Source organism: Salmo salar, chromosome 24 (genome assembly GCF_965601325.2).
Source record: "Salmo salar chromosome 24, fSalSal1, whole genome shotgun sequence".
Classification (NCBI taxonomy): domain Eukaryota; kingdom Metazoa; phylum Chordata; class Actinopteri; order Salmoniformes; family Salmonidae; genus Salmo; species Salmo salar.
Window position 1 is genome coordinate 22332492 of NC_138314.1, and position 23610 is coordinate 22356101.

General features: G+C 41.8%; 2 protein-coding genes across 3 annotated transcripts; both read right to left on the reverse strand.

The window, feature by feature from the left end:
• Positions 1 to 916: 916 nt before the first annotated feature.
• Positions 917 to 4560, reverse strand: LOC106585569 (charged multivesicular body protein 7). 2 transcript variants are annotated; one of them, XM_014171940.3, is made up of 11 exons: positions 4438 to 4560; positions 3961 to 4246; positions 3693 to 3864; positions 3410 to 3595; positions 3112 to 3245; positions 2954 to 3002; positions 2739 to 2858; positions 2474 to 2572; positions 1877 to 1934; positions 1515 to 1751; positions 917 to 1428 (listed from the first exon to the last, which is right to left on the reverse strand). In XM_014171940.3, exons 2-11 carry the CDS (start codon positions 4242 to 4244, stop codon positions 1373 to 1375), a joined length of 1395 nt encoding a protein of 464 aa, XP_014027415.1. In that variant the 5' UTR covers positions 4245 to 4246; positions 4438 to 4560; the 3' UTR covers positions 917 to 1372. The 2 variants fall into 2 exon arrangements, with proteins under 2 accessions (XP_014027415.1, XP_014027414.1); XM_014171939.3 differs by having other exon boundaries at positions 2954 to 3032.
• A 5882-nt stretch (positions 4561 to 10442) lies between these two features.
• On the reverse strand, positions 10443 to 22681 carry LOC106585567 (leucine-rich repeat LGI family member 3). Its single transcript, XM_014171937.3, has 9 exons — positions 22147 to 22681; positions 20638 to 20709; positions 18075 to 18146; positions 14707 to 14778; positions 14512 to 14583; positions 14140 to 14309; positions 13883 to 14047; positions 13612 to 13702; positions 10443 to 13018 (listed from the first exon to the last, which is right to left on the reverse strand). The coding sequence occupies exons 1-9, from the start codon at positions 22353 to 22355 to the stop codon at positions 12289 to 12291; spliced, it is 1653 nt and encodes a 550-aa protein (XP_014027412.1). The 5' UTR covers positions 22356 to 22681; the 3' UTR covers positions 10443 to 12288.
• Between the last annotated feature and the right edge of the window lie 929 nt (positions 22682 to 23610).

The window sequence follows — 23610 nt, forward strand, 5'->3', positions numbered from 1 at the left end:
AATTTCTTGCCCCCATTCGTTTAACTCCGAGTGCCTTCTCCCTTTTACCAGCAGAAACAATTATCACAAGACCACTTCTGGTTACCCTCACCAATTCCACAGCAGCCAACTCTGTTTTCACCTACCCTGAAACCACAAATGAATCAGCCAAAAGGCAAGGGTCCACTTTCTCCAAAAACGTCACTCCTGTCAGACTCAGCTTTATCCTGAACCTCGGTGCAAGCCTTGGGCTCCGAGAACTTCACCACACCTACCACCTCTGATACTTCACCCTCATTCACTTCCATTTCTCCTCCGGTCTTCAGCTCACTCATTTTCTACCATTCTTCAACAAGCCATCTCCCTTTTTCCTGCCATTTTTAACTGACTGATGCTCACCATCTTCCTCCCTCTTTTTCCCCTCCATATACGTCTCCTTATGATAATACTGAACTTCTCCTAACATACATCTTGTTCTTGCTTTCTCAAAGGACACCATTTAACCAGCTGTCATAATCTATACAAGCAGCACAAACCCCTCAGGATGTAGAGCTCAACAGTGCATCCCACTAATAATGCAGCTGCTTCAGCTTGATGTTATTCTTTTTCAAACACTACCGCAACACATTTCAATTTCAAACAAGTGCGCTCTCAGGGTCTATTCCCCAGGGTCCTTGACTTCCACCAGCTCTGTCCGTGATCCACCTTTAGCTGGAACCGCTCTTTCTCTACCTCGCCAACAATCCTGACATGCACTGTCAACTGTGGGACCTTATATAGACAGGTGTGTGCCTTTCCAAATCATGTCCAGTCAACTGAATTTACCACAGGTGGACTCCATTCAAGTTGTAGAAACATTAAGGATGATCAATGGAAACAGGATGCACCTGAGCTCAATTTCAAGTCTCAAAGCAAAGGTTCTGAATACTTATGTAAATAAGGTATTTCTGTTTTTAATACATTTGCAAACATTTCCACAAACTTATTTTCACTTTGTCCTTATGGGGTACTGTGTGTAGATTGATGAGGGGGAAAATCATTTAATACATTTTAGAATAAGGCTGTGATGTAACAAAATGTGGAAAACATCAATGGGTCTGAATACTAACCCGAATGCACTGTATTTGGCATAGTTATCATACAACCCAACCTCATTAGTCAATCTGAAATAGTGGCTTTATAATTTGGCATCATGATTGTTACCGATATCTTTATTAGAGTGAATGATAAATTAACTTCGAAAAGGCCACATAAGTACATTTTAAAAGTGTATCGCAGTGATCAGAGACATCGATAAGCATGTTACAAAAGACAGATCACACTATTTTTGATCACTGTGGTCAAACACTGAAGGTCATGGTAATATTGCAGTTGACTTCTTTTATTAGTGTTGTCACTGTGCAGACTCAGCCCTCTTCACTGGCGAGGTACGATCTTTTTGTTGAAGACCTAAGGGAGTGATGCGTAAACAAAGGTTACTTCAGTAGCCTCTTTTGAGGTAGTATTTTAAAGATAAAGGAACAAGAGAGGCATACATGTATCTGCAAGGGTTAGACGGCTCAGCTCTTTGTCCAGTTCCTCATCTGTGATATTGAATTGGCTTTGAGGGACTAAGGGCAAAGCACACAGCAGATCATCACAAAGGGAACCAGATTCCCTGACAGGTGAAAGAGGGTGTGACGGTACTTCAGGAAGTGTGGAAGGCCTATCCAGAGTAGAGTTCTCCAATAAAGATCTCAGCTCATCCTCCAGCTCGTCTGTGTCGGCATCCGCTAAACAAATATCAATAGGATAATTGATCATTTCTCAGACCCTCTGGATATTGGAAATGTAATTATGAAAATGTCTAAGTTAGGCACTACAACCAAGTAGATATATAATATGGGATAGGACATACTTGAATTGAGCGCTCCACCAGCCAGAGTTTGGTTCACTTCATCCTGAGTGTCACACAACTGTAATACCAAACGGCAAGAAAATACATTTAGATTGATGTGGACATGCAACAACTAATAGTTAATGGTGGAGAAAGTACCAAATTGTCATACTTGAGTGCAAGTAAAAGATACCTTAAAAGAAAATGACTCAAGTAAAAGTCACCCAATAAAATACAAATACTACTAAAAGTATTTGGTTTTAAAAATAATTAAGTATCAAAAGTAAAAATCACTTCAAATCATTTTTATTAAGCAAACCAGACGGCACCATTCTTGTTTTTACGGATAGCCAGGGGCACGCTCCAACACTCAGACAGAATTTACCAATGAAGCATGTGTTTAGTGAGTCTGCCAGATTTGAGGCAGTAGGGATGACCAGGGAAATTGTATGGAGTAAGAAAAAAAAAATCTTTAAGAATGTAGTGAAGTAAGTTGTAGAAAATATAAATAGTAATGTACAGATACCCCCAAAAACTACCTAAGTAGTACTTCAAAGCATTTTTACACCACTGTCAGTAACAGCAACTAAATGCAGTCCCAGTGAAGAAGAGTCTGACCTCTTGGATTTGATCCACAAGGCTCTCAGCTCCTTCTACAGTCCCATCCTTCAGAGAGAGTCGCAGGGCTGACACTCCAGCCTGATATGCCTGTATCACCTATAGAGGCAAGCAGAAAGAGGCATAGAGAACAGAATACCTTAGTTACTGCATGTAGAACTAAGAAGAGTGATGACAACAGCCACAAATTACTCATATTGCAAATTTTAGGTTAACTTTAGTGCTTGCTCTGTTTTGGCTAGATCTTTTGTTGTTGCATACTCACCAGTTTGTCTGTCTCCGAGTTTGCTATCCTGTCCAAGATTCCCTTCACATTCTCCAGCTGGGCATTTAAGCGGTCTGCTTTCCTCTCGACTCTCTTTCGGCTTCTCAAATACCTCAGGGCCTGGGGGAGAAAAATGTATTGAGGTTTCCCAGATAGCATTTGAGTTTTGGTGCAGGACAAAAAGTCAACACAGGATCAGAGGATTGTAAATATACCTGAGATTTCTTCCCTTCGCGTAGCAACACCCTAGCTTCTTCTTTGCACCTACAAAAAGACAATAGAGCACAAGCAGAACTCACCCCCCCAAAAAATGTAAGACTGAAGATTAGAGACACTGCACGAGACAACGCTAAATGATGTGTCAGGGACTCACTTCTCTGCCTCTAGACCCAATGCCTCCACCCGCACTTCAAGCAGTCTCTCACTGCGCTGTAGCTGGTAGATGCCTAGGTCCACATCACTGACTAAAGACACACGGTCCTGTCCTGGCTGAGAAAACTTAACAATCTGTGAAAACAAACAAAACATTGGCTCAATGCAACACATTGATACAGTGACATTATCCTCATAAAAATGTGTGTGAAATCTCATGGATAATGGTCTGAGTTACTGCAGCCTACAATGTAGCCTAATAATATGCTCACTTCAATTAAGCATTCTCATATCCTCACCTTCTCGCCTTCATGCAGTGATACTGTCACCTGCTTCTCCCTCTGCAGCTGTAGCAGAGCCATACACAGGGTACTCTCATCAATACAGACATGGGACGACAGTGTCTGGAGCTCCTGGAAGGACAGGAGAGAGCAGTTGGCCACTGGGGAACTCCAGTAGACACCAAGCAATTCTGCTGCCTTTTCCTGAAGGAAACATACAGAAAATAAAAGGTTACTGTTAAATGGATAAACCTGCTAGCCCCATGGTCATGTTTTGAATTAATTAATTAGCTATACACACCTTTACCAGTTCAATGACCACAAACGACTCCTCCAAAGTAACCCCACTGCTACCCAGAAGAGTTGAAAAGGTCCATTTTAAAGGCTTCACCAGCAACAGGCCAAAACCCCAAGACACCCACCCACAGTCCACATTTGCTGCAAACTCTGACTCCCTTTGTATCTTGCCGCACCTGCCAGGAATACAGACAAGTAAGGTAAGGATAGTGGGACTAGGTAGGTTATGTTTTTCTCACACTTTAGCAGATGGCATTGCATTGATATTTTACCTAGCCATGCACTGAATCACAGTACCCAAACCCAAAGGTACAAATCCCTTTCTCTGAAAAATCTTGTTCAGCTCTTGCAAATTAAAACAGACGGTTCCGCGACTTCGGCAGATTTTAAGAATGAGTGATGTCCAGAAATCAATTTTACTGTCCCAATCTTTTGTGTTGACATCTCGGTTTTCTTTGAAGTCAGAGAATAGGAAATTCATCCGTTCATCGTCCTCCCACTCAGGTGGCAACGTTACTTCAGTAGACATTTCTTCCCCAAGATTTGATGGAACCATTTCTGTAGAACAAAAGACACAGAGAATGTGTGGAATGCATAGCTAGCTAGCAGGCAGAATAACAACAACGTCATCAGCTGACCAAGGCTATCAAGCTGAGCTCCGTAGTAAATTCAATCTCAGACATGTCCAATTACACTAGAGTAGTCTATGATATATTTTCACCATGATGATCACAAAGCAAACAACTAACCAATGCCTGCTGTGTGCTCCACAACATGTTGTTTTGAAGTTAGCTTGTTGCTAGCAGCTAACTTCCTCAAACGTCAGATTTGCGCTTTTTCTGCGCATGTTCACGATGGTCGGGATAACAAGGTTCACAGTCAGCAGCGAGGGTTTTGTCTAGAAGTTATACAGTTTATGTGAAAATATACTTTGAGTAGCAGCCTGCTACTAGCAGGTTAGGTGAATTAACGTAGCAGGTTAAGAGAAGTGTGTTAGGGTTAGCTAAAATGCAACAAAAAAAATATTAACATAAATTGAACATAAACTGTATCCCATCTAGACATGACCGGGTCAGAGCGGAGACGCTGGTCAGATTCTGAATACTGAAGGCGCGGATTGGCCATCATCAATGGCTGGACCATTTTTTAAATTTGGGTGGGCTGGTAGAAATTGACACACACACAAATATGTATTTTATATGGCAAAGCTTCTGTCCAGCATGGTGCAGCAGCTGCTGTCTCTGTGTTGTGCTTTTTCTCAGAGATGTAAAAGCAAGCAGATTAGAAACTGGCTGCTCTTTATTTGACTGATGTAGCTGGCAAGGTAACTGCTGTTTGACTTAACAGAAGAAAAACAAATGTATTCCCAGTGCTGAGCCAGTAGTGTAACTGACATGTTTGACTTAACAGAAAAAGGGGGAAAAAAATATTCCCAGTGCTGAGTTAGTAGTGTAACTGACATGTAATGTTAGCTAATGTTTCATCCCCTCTCCACTGAAGTTATGTCTAAAGATAATTAACTAGCTAACTAGTAGCTACTCAGCAGCAGCCAGCTCTCAGCTGTTGTGTGTTAGGAAATGTTTTGTAGCCTTTTTTAAAAATGTAACCTTTATTTAACTAGGCAAGTCAGTTAAGAACAAATTCTTATTTTACAATGACTGCCAACCCCGGCCAAACCCTCCCCTAACCCGGACGACACTGGGCCAATTGTGCGCCTCCCTATGGGACTCCCGATCACGGCCGGTTGTGATACAGCCCAGGATAGAACCAGGGTCTGTAGTGAAGCCTCTAGCACCGAGATGCAGGGCCTTAGACCGATGCGCCACTCGGGAGAAATCCTGTCTCGGAGCTCTACAGACAATTCCTTCGACCCCATAGCTTGGTTTTTGCTCTGACTGTCAACTGTGGGACCTTATATAGCAAGTGTGTGCCTTTCCAAGTAATTTCCAATCAATTGAATTTACCACAGGTGGACTCCAATGAAGTTGTAGAAACATCTCAATTTCAAGTCTCATAGCAAAGGGTCTGAATACTTATGTGAATAAGGTATTTCTATTTTTTATTTGGAAAAATTTCTTGACCTATATTCACTTTGTCATTATGTGGTATTGTGTGTAGATTGATGAGGAAAACAATTAATTGTATACATTTTAGAATAGGGCTGTAACGTCAGAAAATGTTGAAAAAGTCAAGGGGTCTGAATACTTTCTGAATGCACAAATGGGGCTCTGCCTATATCAAGGCACAAGGCGAGACCCAGATGCAGACACAGGAGGCAGATGGTTGGAGTCTTGCAATGTTTATTAATCCAAAAGGGAATGGTCGTGTACAGGCAAAAGGTCAAAACCAGTTCAGAGTCCAATAGGCACCGAAGGGCAGGCAGATTAAAGGGCAGGGTAGGCAGGATGATCAGGCATGCTGGAAAGTAGTCCAGAGTCAGGCAGTGGTCAAAACCGGGAAGACTAGCAAAAGAGAATAGAAAAGGAAAAAAAACACGCTGGTTAACTTGACTAAACGTACAAGATGAACTGACACAGAGAGACAGGAAACACAGGGATAAATACACTGGGGAAAATAAGTGACACCTGGAGGGGGTGGAGACAATCACAGGTGAAACGGATCAGGGCGTGACAGTACCCCCGTCCCCCCAGGGACGCCACCTGGCATCCTACCTGGATGCATACCTGGCTGACCGGGGTGTCGGCAATGAGGGCCTGTTCCAAGATGTCTTTAGCAGGAACCCAGCACCTCTCCTCCGGGCCATAACCCTCCCAGTCAACCAGGTGCTGGAAACCCCTGCCCCGTGGTCGAACCCTCAGGAGGCATCTCACCGTATACGCTGGCTAGCGAGGGATGGGCTTGGAAACAAGTCAAAGGACAGTGAGACACAGGCTTAATTCTGGACACATGGAAAGTAGGGTGGATACGGAGGGTACGGGATAACACAAGACAGACAGCAATGTAACTAAGGACTCTAGACATGGGAAAAGGACCAATGAAACAGGGAGACAGCTTGCGGGACTCTACCTGCAGGGGCAGGTCCCGAGTGGAAAGCTAAACCCTCTGCCCAATGCGGTAGCGGAAAGCTGGGGTCCGGTGACGGTGCGCTTGTCGACGATACCTGGAGTTGGTCTTGAGAATAGCCACCCTGGCTCTTCTCCAGGTACATCGACAGCGACGGACAAACATCTGGGCCGAGAGTATGCTGACCTCCTGCTCGTTCCGGGAAGAGTGGAAGCTGATACCCATGGAGCACTCGAAAGGGGAGAGTCCCGTGGCAGAACAGGGAAGGGTGTTCCGGGAATACTCCACCCAGACCAGTTGCCGGCTCCAGGTAGTGGGGTTGGTTGAGACCAGGCATCTCAAGGTAGTTTCCAGGTCTTGGTTGGCTCGCTCCGACTGACCGTTGGTTTGGGGATGGAATCCGGATGACAGGCTGGCCGACGACCCAATAAGAGTGCAGAATGCCTTCCAGAACTGAGGACCCCGATCGGAGACCATGTCTACTGGGAGTCCATGGAGCCGGAAGACACGCTGCACCATAAGCTGGGCCGTCTCCTTGGCAGAAGGTAGTTTGGAGAGAGGGATGAAATGGGTGGCCTTGGAGAACCGATCGACTACCGTCAGAATGACAGTGTTGCCATCAGACGGAGGGAGCCCAGTGACAAAGTCCAGAGATATGAGACCAGGGACGATGAGGGACCGGTAGTGGCTGAAGGAGGCCAGAAGGAGCTTGCCGTGGAGTCTTGTTCTGAGCACACACTGTGCATGCGGCGACGAAGGCAGAGACGTCAGGAACCATTGTGGGCCACCAGAAACAATGTCGGAGGAAGGCTAGTGTACAACCGGACCCTGGATGACAGGTCAGCCTGGAGGAATGAGCCCATTCCAGGACCCGTGACCGGACTGGGTTAGGGACAAGCAGCCAGTTAGCCGGGCCCTTCAGGTCCAGGCTGGGAACGTTGCACCTCGTGAACCAGGTTCTCAATACCACAATCCACAGTGGCAGCAAGGCATGAGGTAGGGAGAATGGTTTCAGAGGTCGAGGGTGTGGCAAAGAAACTGTATAGGTGGGAGAGAGCGTCAGGCTTCACATTGTTTGACCCTGGGCGGTAGGAAATGGTGAAGTTGAATCTAGTAAACAAGAGGGCCCACTGGGCCTGCCTGGAGTTGAGGCGCTTGGCTGTACGGAGATATTCCAAGTTTTTATGGTCGTTCCAGACCAAGAATGGCTGTTCTGCTCCTTCCAGCCAGTGCCTCCACTCTTCCAACACCATCTTAACTGCCAGGAGTTTTCGGTTGCCTACATTGTAGTTCCTCTCTGCAGGATTGAGATGATGGGACAGGAAGGCACAGGGATGAAGCTTTTGGTCCTGGACAGATCGCTGGGACAGGATGGCCCCCACTCCAACATCCGAAGTATCAATTTCCACCAGAAATTGATGCAAGGGGTCCGGATGGATGAGGATGGGTGCTGTTGTGAACCGATGCTTCTGGTCCACAAAGGCTTTGTCGACAGCTGGAGACCATTTGAACGGTACCTTGGGAGAGGTGAGTGCGGAGAGGGGGACCGCCAGGGTGCTGTAATCCCAAATGAAACAGCAGTAGAAGTTAGCAAAACCAAGAAACCATTGCAACTGCACCCTGGATGTTGGTTGAGGCCAATCCACCACTGCTTTCACCTTTCCAGGATCCATCTGAACATTGCCCTCAGCAATGACATATCCCAGAAATTTGTTCTCCAGGAGGCACTGATGGAGCTGTCTGACATGAAGTACATATTCTTGGGCAGATCGGGAAAAAAACAGGATGTCGTCAAGGTAAACGAACACAAAACAGTTTAGCATGTCCCGGAGCACATAGTGGAGGGAAATAAGTGACACCTGGAGGGGGTGGAGACAATCACAGGGACAGGTGAAAGATCAGGGCGTGATAGCCTGCCTCAGTGGACTAATCCATTGAATATAGGGATTGTGGCTCAGATGCACAAAGCGCATTTTGGAGAGACGTGCCATCTCCCACCATTTCGTGGGTATTCATTGTTTCCTATCTTAATTGTGTGCATTATTTGCTGTGTCTCAATTCCCCATTACATAGCCTACATTTACCGTTCATTTCCATAATTTCTAATCTGCAATGTGTGTTTGGTTATGGTCATTTCTGTTAATGCATTCAATATATTATTATTATTATTACAGTCATTTACTGTTTTGATAGTCAAATATAGCAACTATACTAAATATTCATGACAATCACTGGATGATGTTGCATATCAAAATATCTTGCATTCCTGCTTGGACATGTTAATTGAAACAACTTGTTTCTTGAATATCTCAGTTTTCTTTTATTATACTTCTTAATAAAGCACTCTGTATGACTTTATAAGATCATTACTCATGATTTGGTCCGTCCAACCAAATTATGTGCTGGTGCTACCAACTGTAAAAGTTAGTGGCACCAGTGATACCAGGGGAAAATGTTACTCTTGAGCTCTGTAATACTAATTAACACTTATGTTGTTGATTCAGGGTAACACGTATGACAGGCACTAATTTACCACTGTAGCTGTACAAATTGCATTTTAAACAAATAGGAGAATGGAGTTGTTCCATGTCATTTCAGCAAGCCATGACAACCACCATCTCAGATTGTTCTGCAATTGTTTCTGTAGTTACAAACAGGTAAGATTGGCATTCCTGAAACATAATTTTGTTGAAATTAAAATGTATTCCGGAGATTGATTACACCCAATTTTGCAATTTCTTTTATTTATAGGATTCAGATAATATTCAATAAATATAGTACCGAATATACGATTTGGACCAAACATTTTCCTACCAATGAGTAAGACATGAAGAATACATTTTTTTTGGCAAATGCCAATAAGCTCCCTGCACAACCCATTCCAACAACCAGTATAAAGTTTCAGTTCTCTGTTTGACAAGTAGTATGAAGCTGCGGCTTGGAGTATTGCTTCTCCATACGATGTAATGTATTCCCTATGAATCTGGTGATGTTTTTTCCCCCTGTTCTGAGAAATTAGTATTTGGAAGTCGCTTGCTTTATTTACCATAAAGTAGTGTGAAAGTACCAGGTTTTGACCACTAGCTGCCACAGTTCCTGCAATATCACCACACCTTTATCCATTTTGCTGGTCTCTTGTGTTTAATAAATAGATCACAACATTATCTGAATCCTATAAATTAAAATGCTGAATTCAGGAATGCTAATCATACCTGTTACTAACTACAGAAACGATTTCAGAACAATCTGAGATGATGGGTGTCAAAATCCTCTGTGCTTTTTGAGGTGAAACGACCCAATGGTTAAATGAGTATTATTTAGAGACCCCCCCCCATTTTTTGTTGTTGTTGACTTTGTTGCATTTACGGGGACTCGTGACTCATTCAGGGGGTCTGGTCCCCCCTGGGCCCCCTGTAATTCAGACTCTGATCACACTATACCCCCTTCCATGGTGGTAAGGGTAAAATACAGTAGTGGACCATACAATCACAACACTCATAATATCCTACTAACAATGTGTATATACCGGTATAGGCTATTCGAAGAGTAATGTTGAAACAAGTTATTTTATTTTTACATAAATGTGACTAATGCTGGAGAACTTTATTATAAAGCGATGTCCACACCAATTGGATGTAGTGACCATAATATAGTAGCTATATCCAGAAAAGTCAGGGTTCCAAAGGCTGGGCTTAAAATAGTGTGAGCCAATAAGAGATCATACAAAAAGTTCTGTAGTGATTCTTATGAAGATATTTTTTATTTCATTTTTTTATTTCACCTTTATTTATACAGGTAAGTCAATTAAGAACAAATTCTTATTTACAATTACCTGTAATGATCAGCATCCAGATGCTGCACTTGATGCATTCTTCCAGTTATCAATAAGCATGCACCAAAACCACAAGCATTGCATTTGGTACAAATAATTCCATAAGTACTAGACCTCAGCTGAATCTGATAATGAGTAATGTGGCTATTGAGCAAGTAGCGGAGACTAAACTTATTGGTTTTACCTTAGAAGGTAAACTGTTATGGTCTAAGCATATTGATTCTGTTGTTGTAAAGATGGGGAGGACTATGATAAAGATGTGCTCTGCTTTTTTTAACAACCCATTCAACCAAACAAGTCCTGCAGGCTCTGGTTTTATCACATCTTGAGTATTGTCTGGTTATATAAATGTGAGCAGCATTCACACAGAGGGCTAATATCAACAAGATGCATTCGTTTCTCTTGGCTCAAGGTAGAGGAAAGATAGACTGCATCACTTCTTGTTTGTATGAGAAACATTACTTTGTTGAAAATAACATACAGTTCTGACAGACATACTTACCCCACTAGACATGCCACAAGGGGTCTCTTCACAGTCCCCAAGTCCAAAACAAATGTAAGGCAACGAACAGTATTGTACAGTGCATTCGGAAAGTATTCAGACAACTTGACTTTTTCCACATTGTTACGTTCCAGCCTTACTCAAATGGATTCAATAGTTTTTCCCCCCTCATCAATCTACACACAATACTCCATAATGACAAAGCAAAAACAGGCTTGTAGATATTTCAAAAATATATACAGTACCAGTCCAAAGCTTGAGAATGCCAAGAGTGTGCTGTCATCAAGGCAAAGGGTGGCTACTTTGAAGAATCTCAAATATATTTTGATTTGTTGAACACTTTTTTGGTTACTACATGATTCCATATGTGTAATTTCATAGTTGTGATGTCTTCACTATTATTCTACAATGTAGAAAATAGTTTTTTTTTTAAATTAAGAAAAACCCTGGAATGAGTAGGTGTTCCAGGGTTTTTCTTAATTTTTTAACTATTTTCTACATTGTAGAATAATAGTGAAGACATCACAACTACATATATATCACACACATACACACGGTGATGACAGGAGCTTGACAACCTTCCATGTACACATGCATTGTAATTAAACAAAAATATATTGGTATCATTCAGGATCAACAGAGCGAAACCTATTAACACGTATTGCTATTATTACCTTGATGCAATATAAAATGTATACAGAATAATTTTATAAAAGATTATCTACTGTAAAGAGAACATTATGGCATGCAGATTACAGTATTGCTTTGAACAAAATATCTTAACTATCATTTCATAGAATGTCCAACTATTTGATGTGAACAGTTATTTTCCTATATTGATATTCATGAATTAAAGGATTTTATAACATCCAATAGAAAAGTTCAGTAGATGCACATGCATTTCACATAATCTGATGTTACTTATATTTGTACTATATCTGCATTGGAACCTCCCATTATATTTCCCACATAGCATAAATGAATGGTAGGTCAAGTAAGTAGTGATGTTGCATAGTGATGTACTATGTATTACTTATGGTGATATGTTCTGTCATTACACATCTAGTTTTAATTGATTCAATCAGACACATCAGAAAATATCATGCATTTCCTGTTCATTAGTACTATTACATTTTGTTTTGCCAATTTAACAGGCATTTAGTTGCATGGCTTAGATGTCTTCTCCACAAGAACAGCACAGATTAATGAATGGTCTCATACTGTAGATTCGGCTGGATTGGTCTATTTGGCACTGAGATCCACTATTAGGTGCTGGTAGGCTAGGGTGTTGCCTTTAAAGCTGGCTGCCAGCAGCATGTCTTTGTTGTCCACTGACACCAAGCTGAAGGCCCGGGGTGCTCTCATGTTGAGCTCCTGGAAGGGCTGGAAGCGCTGGGTGAGGTCATCCCACAGGTAAACTCGAGAGAAGGAGAAATCACTCCCTAGGAGAAGATACTGGCGGGGACCCACAGTGAATGGATACACAGCCATGGAGCCACGTGAGGGCAAGGTCTGAATCTCAACATAGCGCTGCCCCTCCCATCGGAGAATCTTGGAGTCACCAATGAAGCGTGTAAGGCAAAGGTAGAGGACGTTGCGCACCCAGAAATGCTTGACCATCTGCACGTCGAAAGTCTCAGTGATTTGGGAATGAAAGGCAAACTGGCGCAGGCTGCGGTTCCACTGGTAAACCACTGGGGGCTGGGAGGCACTGGAGAGAATGAGACGCTGCTTCCCTTCCACATCTAGGAACTCCACATGGGTGTCACGATGCCAGGGATGAAGGGATTGATGGGAGTAGAAACCGTTGCTGTTCCAGCGGTATATGCTCGTAGAGCCTGCCTTGGAACTGTCTGCCACGGCAAAGTACCACTCATCATCCAGCTGGAAGGTCTCAACAAAGTTGGGTTTCCTCACACGTGTGGTGTCAATGTCCTGGATCTTCACAAATCGCTGTGGGTCCTCTTCCCACCTGAAAAGGTGTCAATCAGGTCAGCCATCCCGAAATCATCATCACAAACATCTAATCGTAACACAATTTTGGCACATTTTCAATAAGGATTTACCCCAGTGTTTTACCCAAAAGGTTCAGACTTTTCTGTTTCCATCTACAAGGGCTGGCACCCGTGTCTCACTGGGCCATGGCTCCGGCAGACCTGCTCTAACTTGGGGCCAAGCCAGGCGGCTGGTACTTTTCAGCTGTCATTTACATAACACTTGATAACTGAACTTTAACACCTTCTCACAAATCAACAGTCTTGAATGATGCATAAGTTGTTGATTGTGTTCGCCACAACCCACTGGGCACACACTGGTTGAATCAACGCTGTTTTCACGTAATTTCAATGAAATTACGTTGAACCAACGTGGAATAGACGTTGAATTGACGTCTGTGCCCAGTGGGAAGTCTTAAGTGTCATACTCTGATGGAAACACAATTACACCAGAGCTTACAATAACATAAAACACTGGTGGCTCGCTGGTGTGTGGGTAAGTCTTAATGGAAAAGTGCCAATGGCTAGGAAAATGAACAAATCAATGATAAAGAATTGGAATAAGTCTCACTTGTAGATGTGGGATCCTCCAAAAAGTTGAGCCACAACCATGTAAAGAGTGTTGTTTATGACCACAGGCTTGCAATAGACAGCGGAGCGAGCTAGGAGAAACAAAGAAGCCGAAAGTAGCAGGTTTAGCTGACTTCAGTCTCCTCTGTGTACTTAAAGATACAATGTAAAATCCCTTGGTCTATAATTAAGTGATAACAGTTGAATGCATTGGTTGTCTTGTGGCATGATTTGTTATATTAAAAAAGACTGAAGTAAAAGGAGAAACTTACCTGTTATATTATGGTACCTCCGGAAGACCATTTCCACATGATCCCATACAAACAGTGTACAGAACCCAGTATCAGGCTGGGCAAAGGCCACAAACTGATTGTCGTTGAATTCATAGGACTCCACTGACACAGACTGGAAGGGAAAAGTCTCATAAACTGCAAAGTCTACAGGGAAAGAGAGCAATGAGGATTATCAATCTATCAATTAAGTGCCTCGCTGTCCTGTGAAATTCATTTCAAGATGATTGGGGGCAAACCTGCGCTGATACAGTTGAAGTCTCGTGGGGTGAGATCATGAATTCTGCGGCCTTGGAACTCAAATGGGCTGGCACAGTAGATGGCAGGGACAGAGGTGTTGGTCTTCTCCATCCAGTCCACCAGCCACTTGATTTTACAGTCACAGCGGAACGAGTTACCCCGCAGGTCTCTGGATAACACACAGAACAATAGAATGACAGTTCTTATAAAACTGTCTGTAGTAAGGATTCTTGGTAGCGCATTTTCAATTACAGCGCTGAATAAAGTTGTAATAACATGGTAATAACTTAGTTACTCGTTTCGAAAACATATCACAAGATGAAACCTATGATAAGGCTAACGTGTTCCCTTTCAAAAAGTAGTGTACTTACAAGTCTGTCAAAATATCAAGATATTTGAAGAGTTCTCGTGGAAGGAACTGCAGGTTATTATTTGACAGAGAACTACAAGAGACAGAGATAAGAATTAGAAGAAGAAAAAAAAAATAATCATAACATGTCCATGCAATGCGTAACTAGTATCCTTCCATTGATATTTACAGAGAAAAAGTCAGAAGATGTACTCACAGGTGAGTCAAGGATTTGAGCCCTCTGAAGGTATGCTTTGACAAGGCTTGGACATCATTGTTCTCTATAAATCTGATGGGCATACAGAGACACAGGATCAGTCAATATACTGTATCACAGATAGATAGTAGACTTCTGAAGAAAGCGATCATGATAATCAAGATCCTTATAATAAAAAACATGCTTTGTGGTAGAACTGGGGGTCATTTTCCAACATACAGTACCAGTCAAAGGTTTGGACACACCGACTCATTCCAGGGTTTCTTTATTTCTGTCATAAAGACAAAGGTTGGCTACTTTGAAGAATCTAACATCTAAAATATATTTTGATTTGTTTAACACTTTTTTGGTTACTACATAATTCCATGTGTTTTTTCATATCTGTCTTCACTATTATTCTACAATGTAGAAAATAGTAAAAATAAAGAAAACCCTTTGAATGAATCTGTGTCCAAACTTTTGACTGGTACTGTAATTCAATCAAGACCATTTTAATACATTGCCATGTCACTCATGGACAGTACACAGCCTTGTTTTCCATATTCAGAGTGTGATATTTGATTGTGTCTCCGTCTTTCCCTTATTTATTTACTTCAAAAGCCTGTTACTAAGGGGAACATGTCCTGCAAACTTTGAGAGATTTCATTTAGCTGCCAGGGAATGCTTCCTGAATCTTAAGCAGCTATAATGGGAACGGACCTGGCTGCTGGCTGGACTGTCTGCAGTAAGAGCGGAACTAACCTTGAGGATAAGCCAAGTTGTAAAGAAAAGAGGGGGATGGAATCTTTTACTGGCTATGGTGCAAAGCGTCCAAAACAACCATTAATCATCCGCTCACATTTTTCTAATGAAGGTAACGTAGCAGGTGTACGTCTCTTGGGTATACTTAAAATCGAGAATTGACTTATTGGCAAAACTGCCCTGTCATCAGATAGTTAGTAGAGTGCCTCTACATGGGTTCAGCAATAAATATAGTCTGAGCCCTGTATCAAAGTTCAGCTATTTGGACTTTGAACTGAGCCACTTAGAAACTAAAATAATGTTACTGTGCAAATGTTACCAACTATCAAACAAGTTGTCGATTAGACAATATTTGGCTTAAGTTACTCATGCGAACATAGCTCTGTGAACTACCTGTACTACACAAATGACAACCACAATTAATCTCTACAAAACAATGCACACATGAGAATTTCTCATCATATCACCAACATCTCCTTATTTTAGGATGATGAATCTATAATTTTAGTTGATGGAATGATGAAAGATGACTACAAGTGACAATTGGCTACAGGTGCATTCTCTGTCTTCATTCTGGATGTGTGAGGCATCCCAGGGCTACACAGTGTGAGCTCAGCCAGCCTGCAGTCAGTCTCCCATTTGGAGCAGCACTGGATATGAAGATATGAGTTCATTAGCATTCACAGTGAGGAGCTACCTCGGGTAGAGCTGGCTGGGTGCTGCAGAGCTCTGGGGCTGGGCTGCAGCCAGAGCCACACAATCACTTTATGGAGCCTAATGCATTGCTTACATGGAAAGCAGCAAATGTGATGGCATCAGCAACTTAATATTTCCTGGTGGCCAACTTCCTGTCAATTAACAAAACGGCATGCTCAGCTTTATCAGGCCCCACAAAGGCAGGAAGACTAGTCTCTCGTAGGAGGAGGTTCAATATTCAATGTTACTTGAGCTTTCCTTGTTTGACTGAGGACTGGACACCATAGTCATCTTTCATTGTAACACCACTTCCTCATCCTTTCAGATAGAATGTTTGTTGAGCATATACAGTTGAAGTCGGAAGTTTACATACACCTTAGCCAAATACATTTCAACTCAGTTTTTCACAATTCCTGACATTTAATCCTAGTAAAAATTCCCTGTCTTAGGTCAGTTAGGATCACCACTTTATTTTAAGAATGTGAATTTTGGTAACTGAGTCAGGTTTGTAGGCCTCCTTGCCCGCACACGCTTTTTCAGTTCTGCCCACAAATTTTCTGTAGGATTGAGGTCAGGGCTTTGTGATGGCCACTCCAATGCCTTGACTTTGTTGTCCTTAAGCCATTTTGCCACAACTTTGGAAGTATGCTTGGGGTCATTGTCCATTTGGAAGACCCATTTGCGACCAAACTTTAACTTCCTGACTGATGTCTTGAAATGTTGCTTCAATATATCCACATCATTTTCCTGCCTCATGATGCCATCTATTTTGTGAAGTGCACCAGTCCCTCCTGCAGCAAAGCACCCCCACAACATGATGCTGCCACCCCCGTGCTTCACAGTTGGGATGGTGCTCTTTGACTTGCAAGCCTCCCCCTTTTTCCTCCAAACATAACGATGGTCATTATGGCCAAACAGTTCTATTTTTGTTTCATCAGACCAGAGGACATTTCTCCAAAAAGTACGATCTTTGTCCCCATGTGCAGTTGCAAACCGTAGTCTGGCTTTTTTATGACGGTTTTGGAGCAGTGGCTTCTACCTTACTGAGCGGCCTTTCAGGTAATGTCGATATAGGACTCGTTTTACTGTGGATATATATCATTTTGTACCTATTTCCTCCAACATCTTCACAAGGTCCTTTGCTGTTGTTCTGGGATTGATTTGCACTTTTCGCACCAAAGTACGTTCATCTCTAGGAGACAGAACGCGTCTCCTTCCTGAGCGGTATGACGGCTGCGTGGTCCCATGGTGTTTATACTTGCGTACTATTGTTTGTACAGATAAATGTGGTACCTTCAGGCGTTTGGAAATTGCTCCCAAGGATCAACCAGACTTTTGGAGGTCTACAATTTTTTTTGTGAGGTCTTGGCTGATTTCTTTTGATTTTCACATGATGTCAAGCAAAGAGACACTGAGTTTGAAGGTAGGCCTTGAAATACATCCACAGGTACACCTCTAATTGACTCAAATTATGTCAATTAGCCTATCAGAAGCTTCTAAAGCCATGACATCATTTTCTGGAATTTTCCAAGCTTTTTAAAGGCACAGTCAACTTAATGTATGTAAACTTCTGACCCACTGGAATTGTGATACAGTGAATTATAAGTGAAATATTCTGTCTGTAAACAATTGTTGGAAAAATTACTTGTTTCATGCATAAAGTAGATATCGTAACCGACTTGCCAAAACTGTAGTTTGTTAACAAGAAATTTGTGGAGTGGTTGAAAAATGAATTTTAATGACTCCAACCTAAGTGTATGTAAACTTCAGACTTCAACTGTATATAGTCACACACACACATACATACATACATACATACATACATACATACATACATACATACATACATACATACATACATACATACATACATACATACATACATGTGTGTATGTCTGTGACTGAATGAAGGCACAAAATAGGACACTTACAGGTACTGCAGGTGTGACAGACCTGCAAAGGCATCATCAGCAACCACAGTGAAGGTATTGGAGTTCAGAAGACTGCAGAAAGGTAGAGAAATGGAGAGGTTTACAAAACACTGGAATTAAATGTTTCACTTTCCATTTAATGTCCAGAAAAATACTGCTGGAGAGGTTAGAAGACATATTACTCAATACCGGTACTGTAAATGTGTATTTATTTACACTTGATTGCAAATGGACACAATTAGTGTACAAAGCATCTCCTCCAGTAACAAATAAATCACTTGAATTCGTGTGAAGTGGACATAGGAAGAAGTATTCAATTTCAAGGCAGCGATCAAGTATTCAATATACATAGTATGGGTCGGCTTTAATATAAACTGAAACCACTTAATCTTAACACACACACTCCATTGAATCTGCGTAGACAGATAAGCCATTGTTTAAATAGAAGAGAACTGAAGGGAGTCAGTCATGGGTGATGACACTGATACAGAGCCACTTTACTCACTAATGCCATGTCACCACTGTTTTCAATAACAGTTTATTTCAAGACATTTATAGTGATTGTATTGTCAAACAAATGTTACTTCACAACTTGTACTTCTTATCTAATTACAGTGCCTTCAGAAGGTATTCACACCCCTGAACGTTTTCCATATTTTGTGTTACAGCCTGAATAAAACATTGATTCAATGTATATTTTGTGTCACTGATCTACACACAATAACCCATAATTTCAAAGTGGAATTTTGTTTGTGGATTATTTTTTTTTTTTTTTACAATTAATAGAAAATGTAAAGCTGAAATGTCTTGAGTTGATAAGTATTCAACCCCTTTATTATGGCAGGCCTAAATAAGTTCAGGAATAAAAATGTGTTTTACAAATCGCATAGTAAGTTGAATGGACTCATTCCGTGTTTAATAAGTGGTTAACAATTTTTTAATGACTACCCCATCTCTGTACCCCACACATACAATTACCTGTAAGGTCCCTCAATCGAGTAGGACATTTAAAGCACAGATTCAACCACAAAGACCAGGGAGGTTTTTCAATGGCTTGCAAAGAAGGGTACCGATTGGTAGATGTGTAACAAATTAAAAAGCAGACACTGAACATCCATTTGAGCACAGCGACATTATTAATTTGGCTTTGGATGGACACACAGTCACTACAAAGATACAGGAGATTGGTGGCACCTTAATTGGGGAGGACGGGCTTCTGGTAATGGTTGGAGCAGGATGGGTGGAATGGTATCAAAAACAAACGTGGTTTATATGTGTTTGATGCCATTCCATTGGCTCCACTCCAGACATTAGTGTGCCACCCTCCCTTCAGCAGCCTCCACTGATAAAGGCGTCCTTCCTAACTCAGTTTCTGGAGAGGAAGGAAACTGCTCAGGGATTTCACCATAAGGCCAATTGTCAGTTTAATGGTTGTGATATGAGAAAACGGAGGATAGATCAACAACATTGTAGTTACTCCACAGAGTGAAAGAAGGAAGCCTGTACAGAATAAAAATATTCTAAACATTGCATCCTGTTTGCAACAAGGCACTTAAATAATACTGCAAAAAAAAATTGGCAAAGAAATACACTTTTTGCCCTGAATACAAAGTGTTATGTTGCGATACATCCAACACATCACTAAGAACCACTCTTCATATTTTCAAGCATGGTGGTGGCTGCATCATGTTTTGGGTATGCTTGTCATTGCCAAGGATTAGGGTTGAATAAAATGGAAATAGGATGAAAATAAATGGAACAGCTATAAGCACAGACAAAATTCTAGAGAAAATCGTGATTCAGTCTGCTTTCCAACAGACACTGGGAGATGAATTCCCCTTTCAGCAGGACAATAACATAAAGCACAAGGCCAAATCTACACTGGAGTTGCTTACCAAGATGACATTGAATGTTCCAGTGGCCTAATTACAGTTTTGACTTAAATTGGATTGAAAATCTATGGCAAGACTTGAAAATGGCTTTCTAGCAACTTGACAGATCTTGAACAATTTTAAAAAGAATGACTTAAATATTTTACAATCCAGGTGTGCAAAGCTCTGAGACTTACCAAAAAAAGACGCACAGCTGTAATCGCCACCTAAGGTGCTTCTACAAAATATTGACTCAGGGGTGTGAAAACTTATGTAAATGAGATATTTCTATATAATTTTCAATAAATATGCTACAATTTCTACAAACATGTTTTGACTTTGTCATTGTGTGGTATTGTGTGTCAATGGGTGAGATTTTTCTTGATTTATTCAATTTTGAATACAGACTGTAACACAACAAATGGTGGAGTAAGTCAAGGGGTATGAATACTTTCTGAATGCACTGTATATGTTTAGCCATCCAACATCTATTATCCTGATTTGTCTCCAAAACAACCAGCGAGATTGGTCGAGCTGAGTTTTTGTTGTTGTACAGAAGATGTGTTTTGGAGAGAACATGTTTAGCATTTTCATTGACCCAAGCCACAGAAGTTAAGTTGAGACTGCTCTAATTCCTCTACCTCAGACAGGAAGGGTGAGGATAGGATGATGGGACATGCATGAATACTCACAGGAACTGCAGCAGGTGCAGGTGGGAGAAGGCTCCCTCTGGGATTGTAGTGAAGGCTGCATTCACCATTGTCCTGAGAAGTACAGACAATCAACTTATCATCCAGGCTCTATCAACTAACATTAAGTCAATGTCATCATGCTTATTATATCAAATCCAACCCCCATTGTGCACAAGGGCTTGTTGTTCCACGCTAAATGTGTATATGTTGCCAGTCAGCCACATATGTTTTTGTGAAGTCTGATGTATTCATGAGAATAACATGTTTATGAGCATAGCTTTTGGTAAAAAAAATATCTGGTCACAGACTTTTAGTTTTTGTACATTTGAAGGGGAGAAATAAGAATTGTTAGGGCCTGATGGATGTTGGTGCTGCATCCCACCTAATCAATATGAGTGGTCAGAGACTGCAAGGGAATGTCCTCCCAAGTCCCCAGGCACAGTCAATCTATTGACAGAACTAAACATGCAGAACGGCATGTTTTACCAAGAGCTCATGTGGCTCATTCTGTAATCTTTTGAAACTAGGACACACAGTTTCTTTATTCACAGGTTCGTGTATTCATCACTTTAAAATGAGGCTACCTCCACCTTGTAGTGCTTGTGCTCTTCAATTCCCCAAGCTCTTTAAATACAAGAACATTATGTTCAATTACAGAAAGATAATACATTGCATCAATATCAACTAAAATCAAAGTAAACATATAACTAAAATGTAACCATACTGAGTCCTATGCTACAGTATCTATTACATTATTGTCATTCCATTTACTGCGTGCTATTTATCTAACCTTTGTAAGGTTACTATCCCTTGGAGGACATGCATGTCTTTTGCTGTGAGATGTGAATCTGTTGTAAGTGTCTCTCCCAGGAGGGCTAAGGCACGTCCCATTGCTCTACTCCAATCAATGTAGTCTAATTTCTGCCAGCTCCCCCTGACTTCTGTCCAAGAATGAGGAGAGACTGAGGCACAGGGACACAAAGTGCCCATTTGTCATCTTTCATTAGCATGTCGTGGCTGACCTAGCCCTGTCCATCAAAACACACAGGCCATGGTGAACCTGCTCCTTTCTTTCTCTTAAGTCTCTTTAAAATCAGACACACGTTCTTGAGGAGCACAAACACCATCTTGCTCTCTTGATAATGGCATTTTCAGAGACACGGTTCACTGTTGTTTGGAAAAGATAACGTGGTATAACTGAAGAAGTTACCAAAAAAGGATCAGTGATTTTATACAGTATAAGCTTTTGGAAACCAGACAGTAGAATATATTGTAAAGCCCAAATGACCTTGTTGTAAAAGTGTAGCCTAATGTAAGGTCAACAGGCTAGTCCATGAATTATTAAGTAATCTGTAAAAACCATGCATGACATCACAGATCTTCCATCTAGTAAGTCTTTAGGTACATTATCAACAGCTGGTTTTATCATTTTGGAAGGAAATGTAAGGAATAGACCAAAAAGCAGAGAGAGTATACAGAAACAGACAGAGTGATCAATGTTGTACTCACAGAGAGATGATCCCAGGGGGAAAGCTCTTGGGGATAGCCTTGGTATCCACACAGAAGGCACTGTCTTTGGTGCAGGAGCAGGTGACAGGACAGCGGGGGATTTTGGGGACCCTCTTGGCCCCTGTCTCCCCCACTAGGCAGAGAAGCAGACTTAGGCCGGCCAACAGCCTCAGCCATCCCAGGACCCTTCTCGATCCTGCATCCAGCATATTTCCTCTTTGGATAGACAGATGGACAGGGACTAGTGACAAAGACTACTGAGCCTCAAGAAGTTGTGTTTTCTCTGGTTATCTTGTAGCAGCAGCAGCAGTAGTAGTGTTGATGCTGAGATTTCAAATGACTGAAGATTTGGAGAGGCAGATCAAAAGAGAGAGAAGCAGAGAGTGAGAGAGCAGAGCCAGAGAGAGGGCATATTCACTGTGTGCGTGTGTGTGTGCTCTGCAGCTTCCCTGGATGTGTGTGTGTGTTCTCCCTAGAGCTGCGGTCAGAGCGCAGACTGCGGGAGTGAGGCTGCAATTCCCCACGTTAGGACCTGTACGCAGCGCCGCTGACTGAATTATTTACTATCTCACAGAAGCCTTAAAAATATGGCCAGGGAGGCAGCCAGGCAGGGGGAGGGGAGAGGAGCAACAAGGGCAGTAGCTGGGTGGGAATGGAAGGGTGAGGAGGCTCTGGGATCTTCACACTGCCATGGACACGCACAGCTCTCTCTTTCTCAACTTGACAGTATACAGACACCAAAATCAGAAATAAGACTTTTGAAACAATACATTACCAAGTTATATTTTTATATGAAAGTTCATTTGTATTGTAAAACATGTACTGTATATCACATGAATCAGCAATTTACAGTTTGTTCAGATTTCAGATGGAGGCAGTAACAACACATTTGGCCTCTTACTTTTTATTTACACGTAGGCCAAAGTGTGCAGATCTGGAGGATGCTCCGGAGCAAAAACAACCCATATTAGAACCTAGGGAATTACATTGAATCCTTTAGAATCTGAAAATATGGAAAACGGAGTTGCATCCCCACACAGTGGAGCTGTTGGCCATATAATGGAGCTGTGTGGCTCCAGCAGCCAGTAGTTTGGTGGCAGCCATGAGAGGAGACAGAACAGGAGCATTCAATGGCATTGTTTGTGTGTGTGTTATTAATTACATCTTCATATAAATATTTGTTACCCCTTTAAAGTCTACCTGGAAGATTCATATACTTTAGAGTTGATGAAAAGGCACTCTGTCAGGTGTTTCAGTCACTACTGCCTCCCTGCCCCAGCCCTATATCTCATGTCATCTAGCATACATTGAGAGAAAAAACATTATTAACACCTGCTCTTTCCATGACAGACTGACCAGGTGAATCCAGGTCAAAGCTATGATCCCTTATTGATGTCACTTGTTAAATCCACTTCAATCAGTGTAGAGGAGACAGGTTAAACAAATATTTTTAAGCCTTGAAAC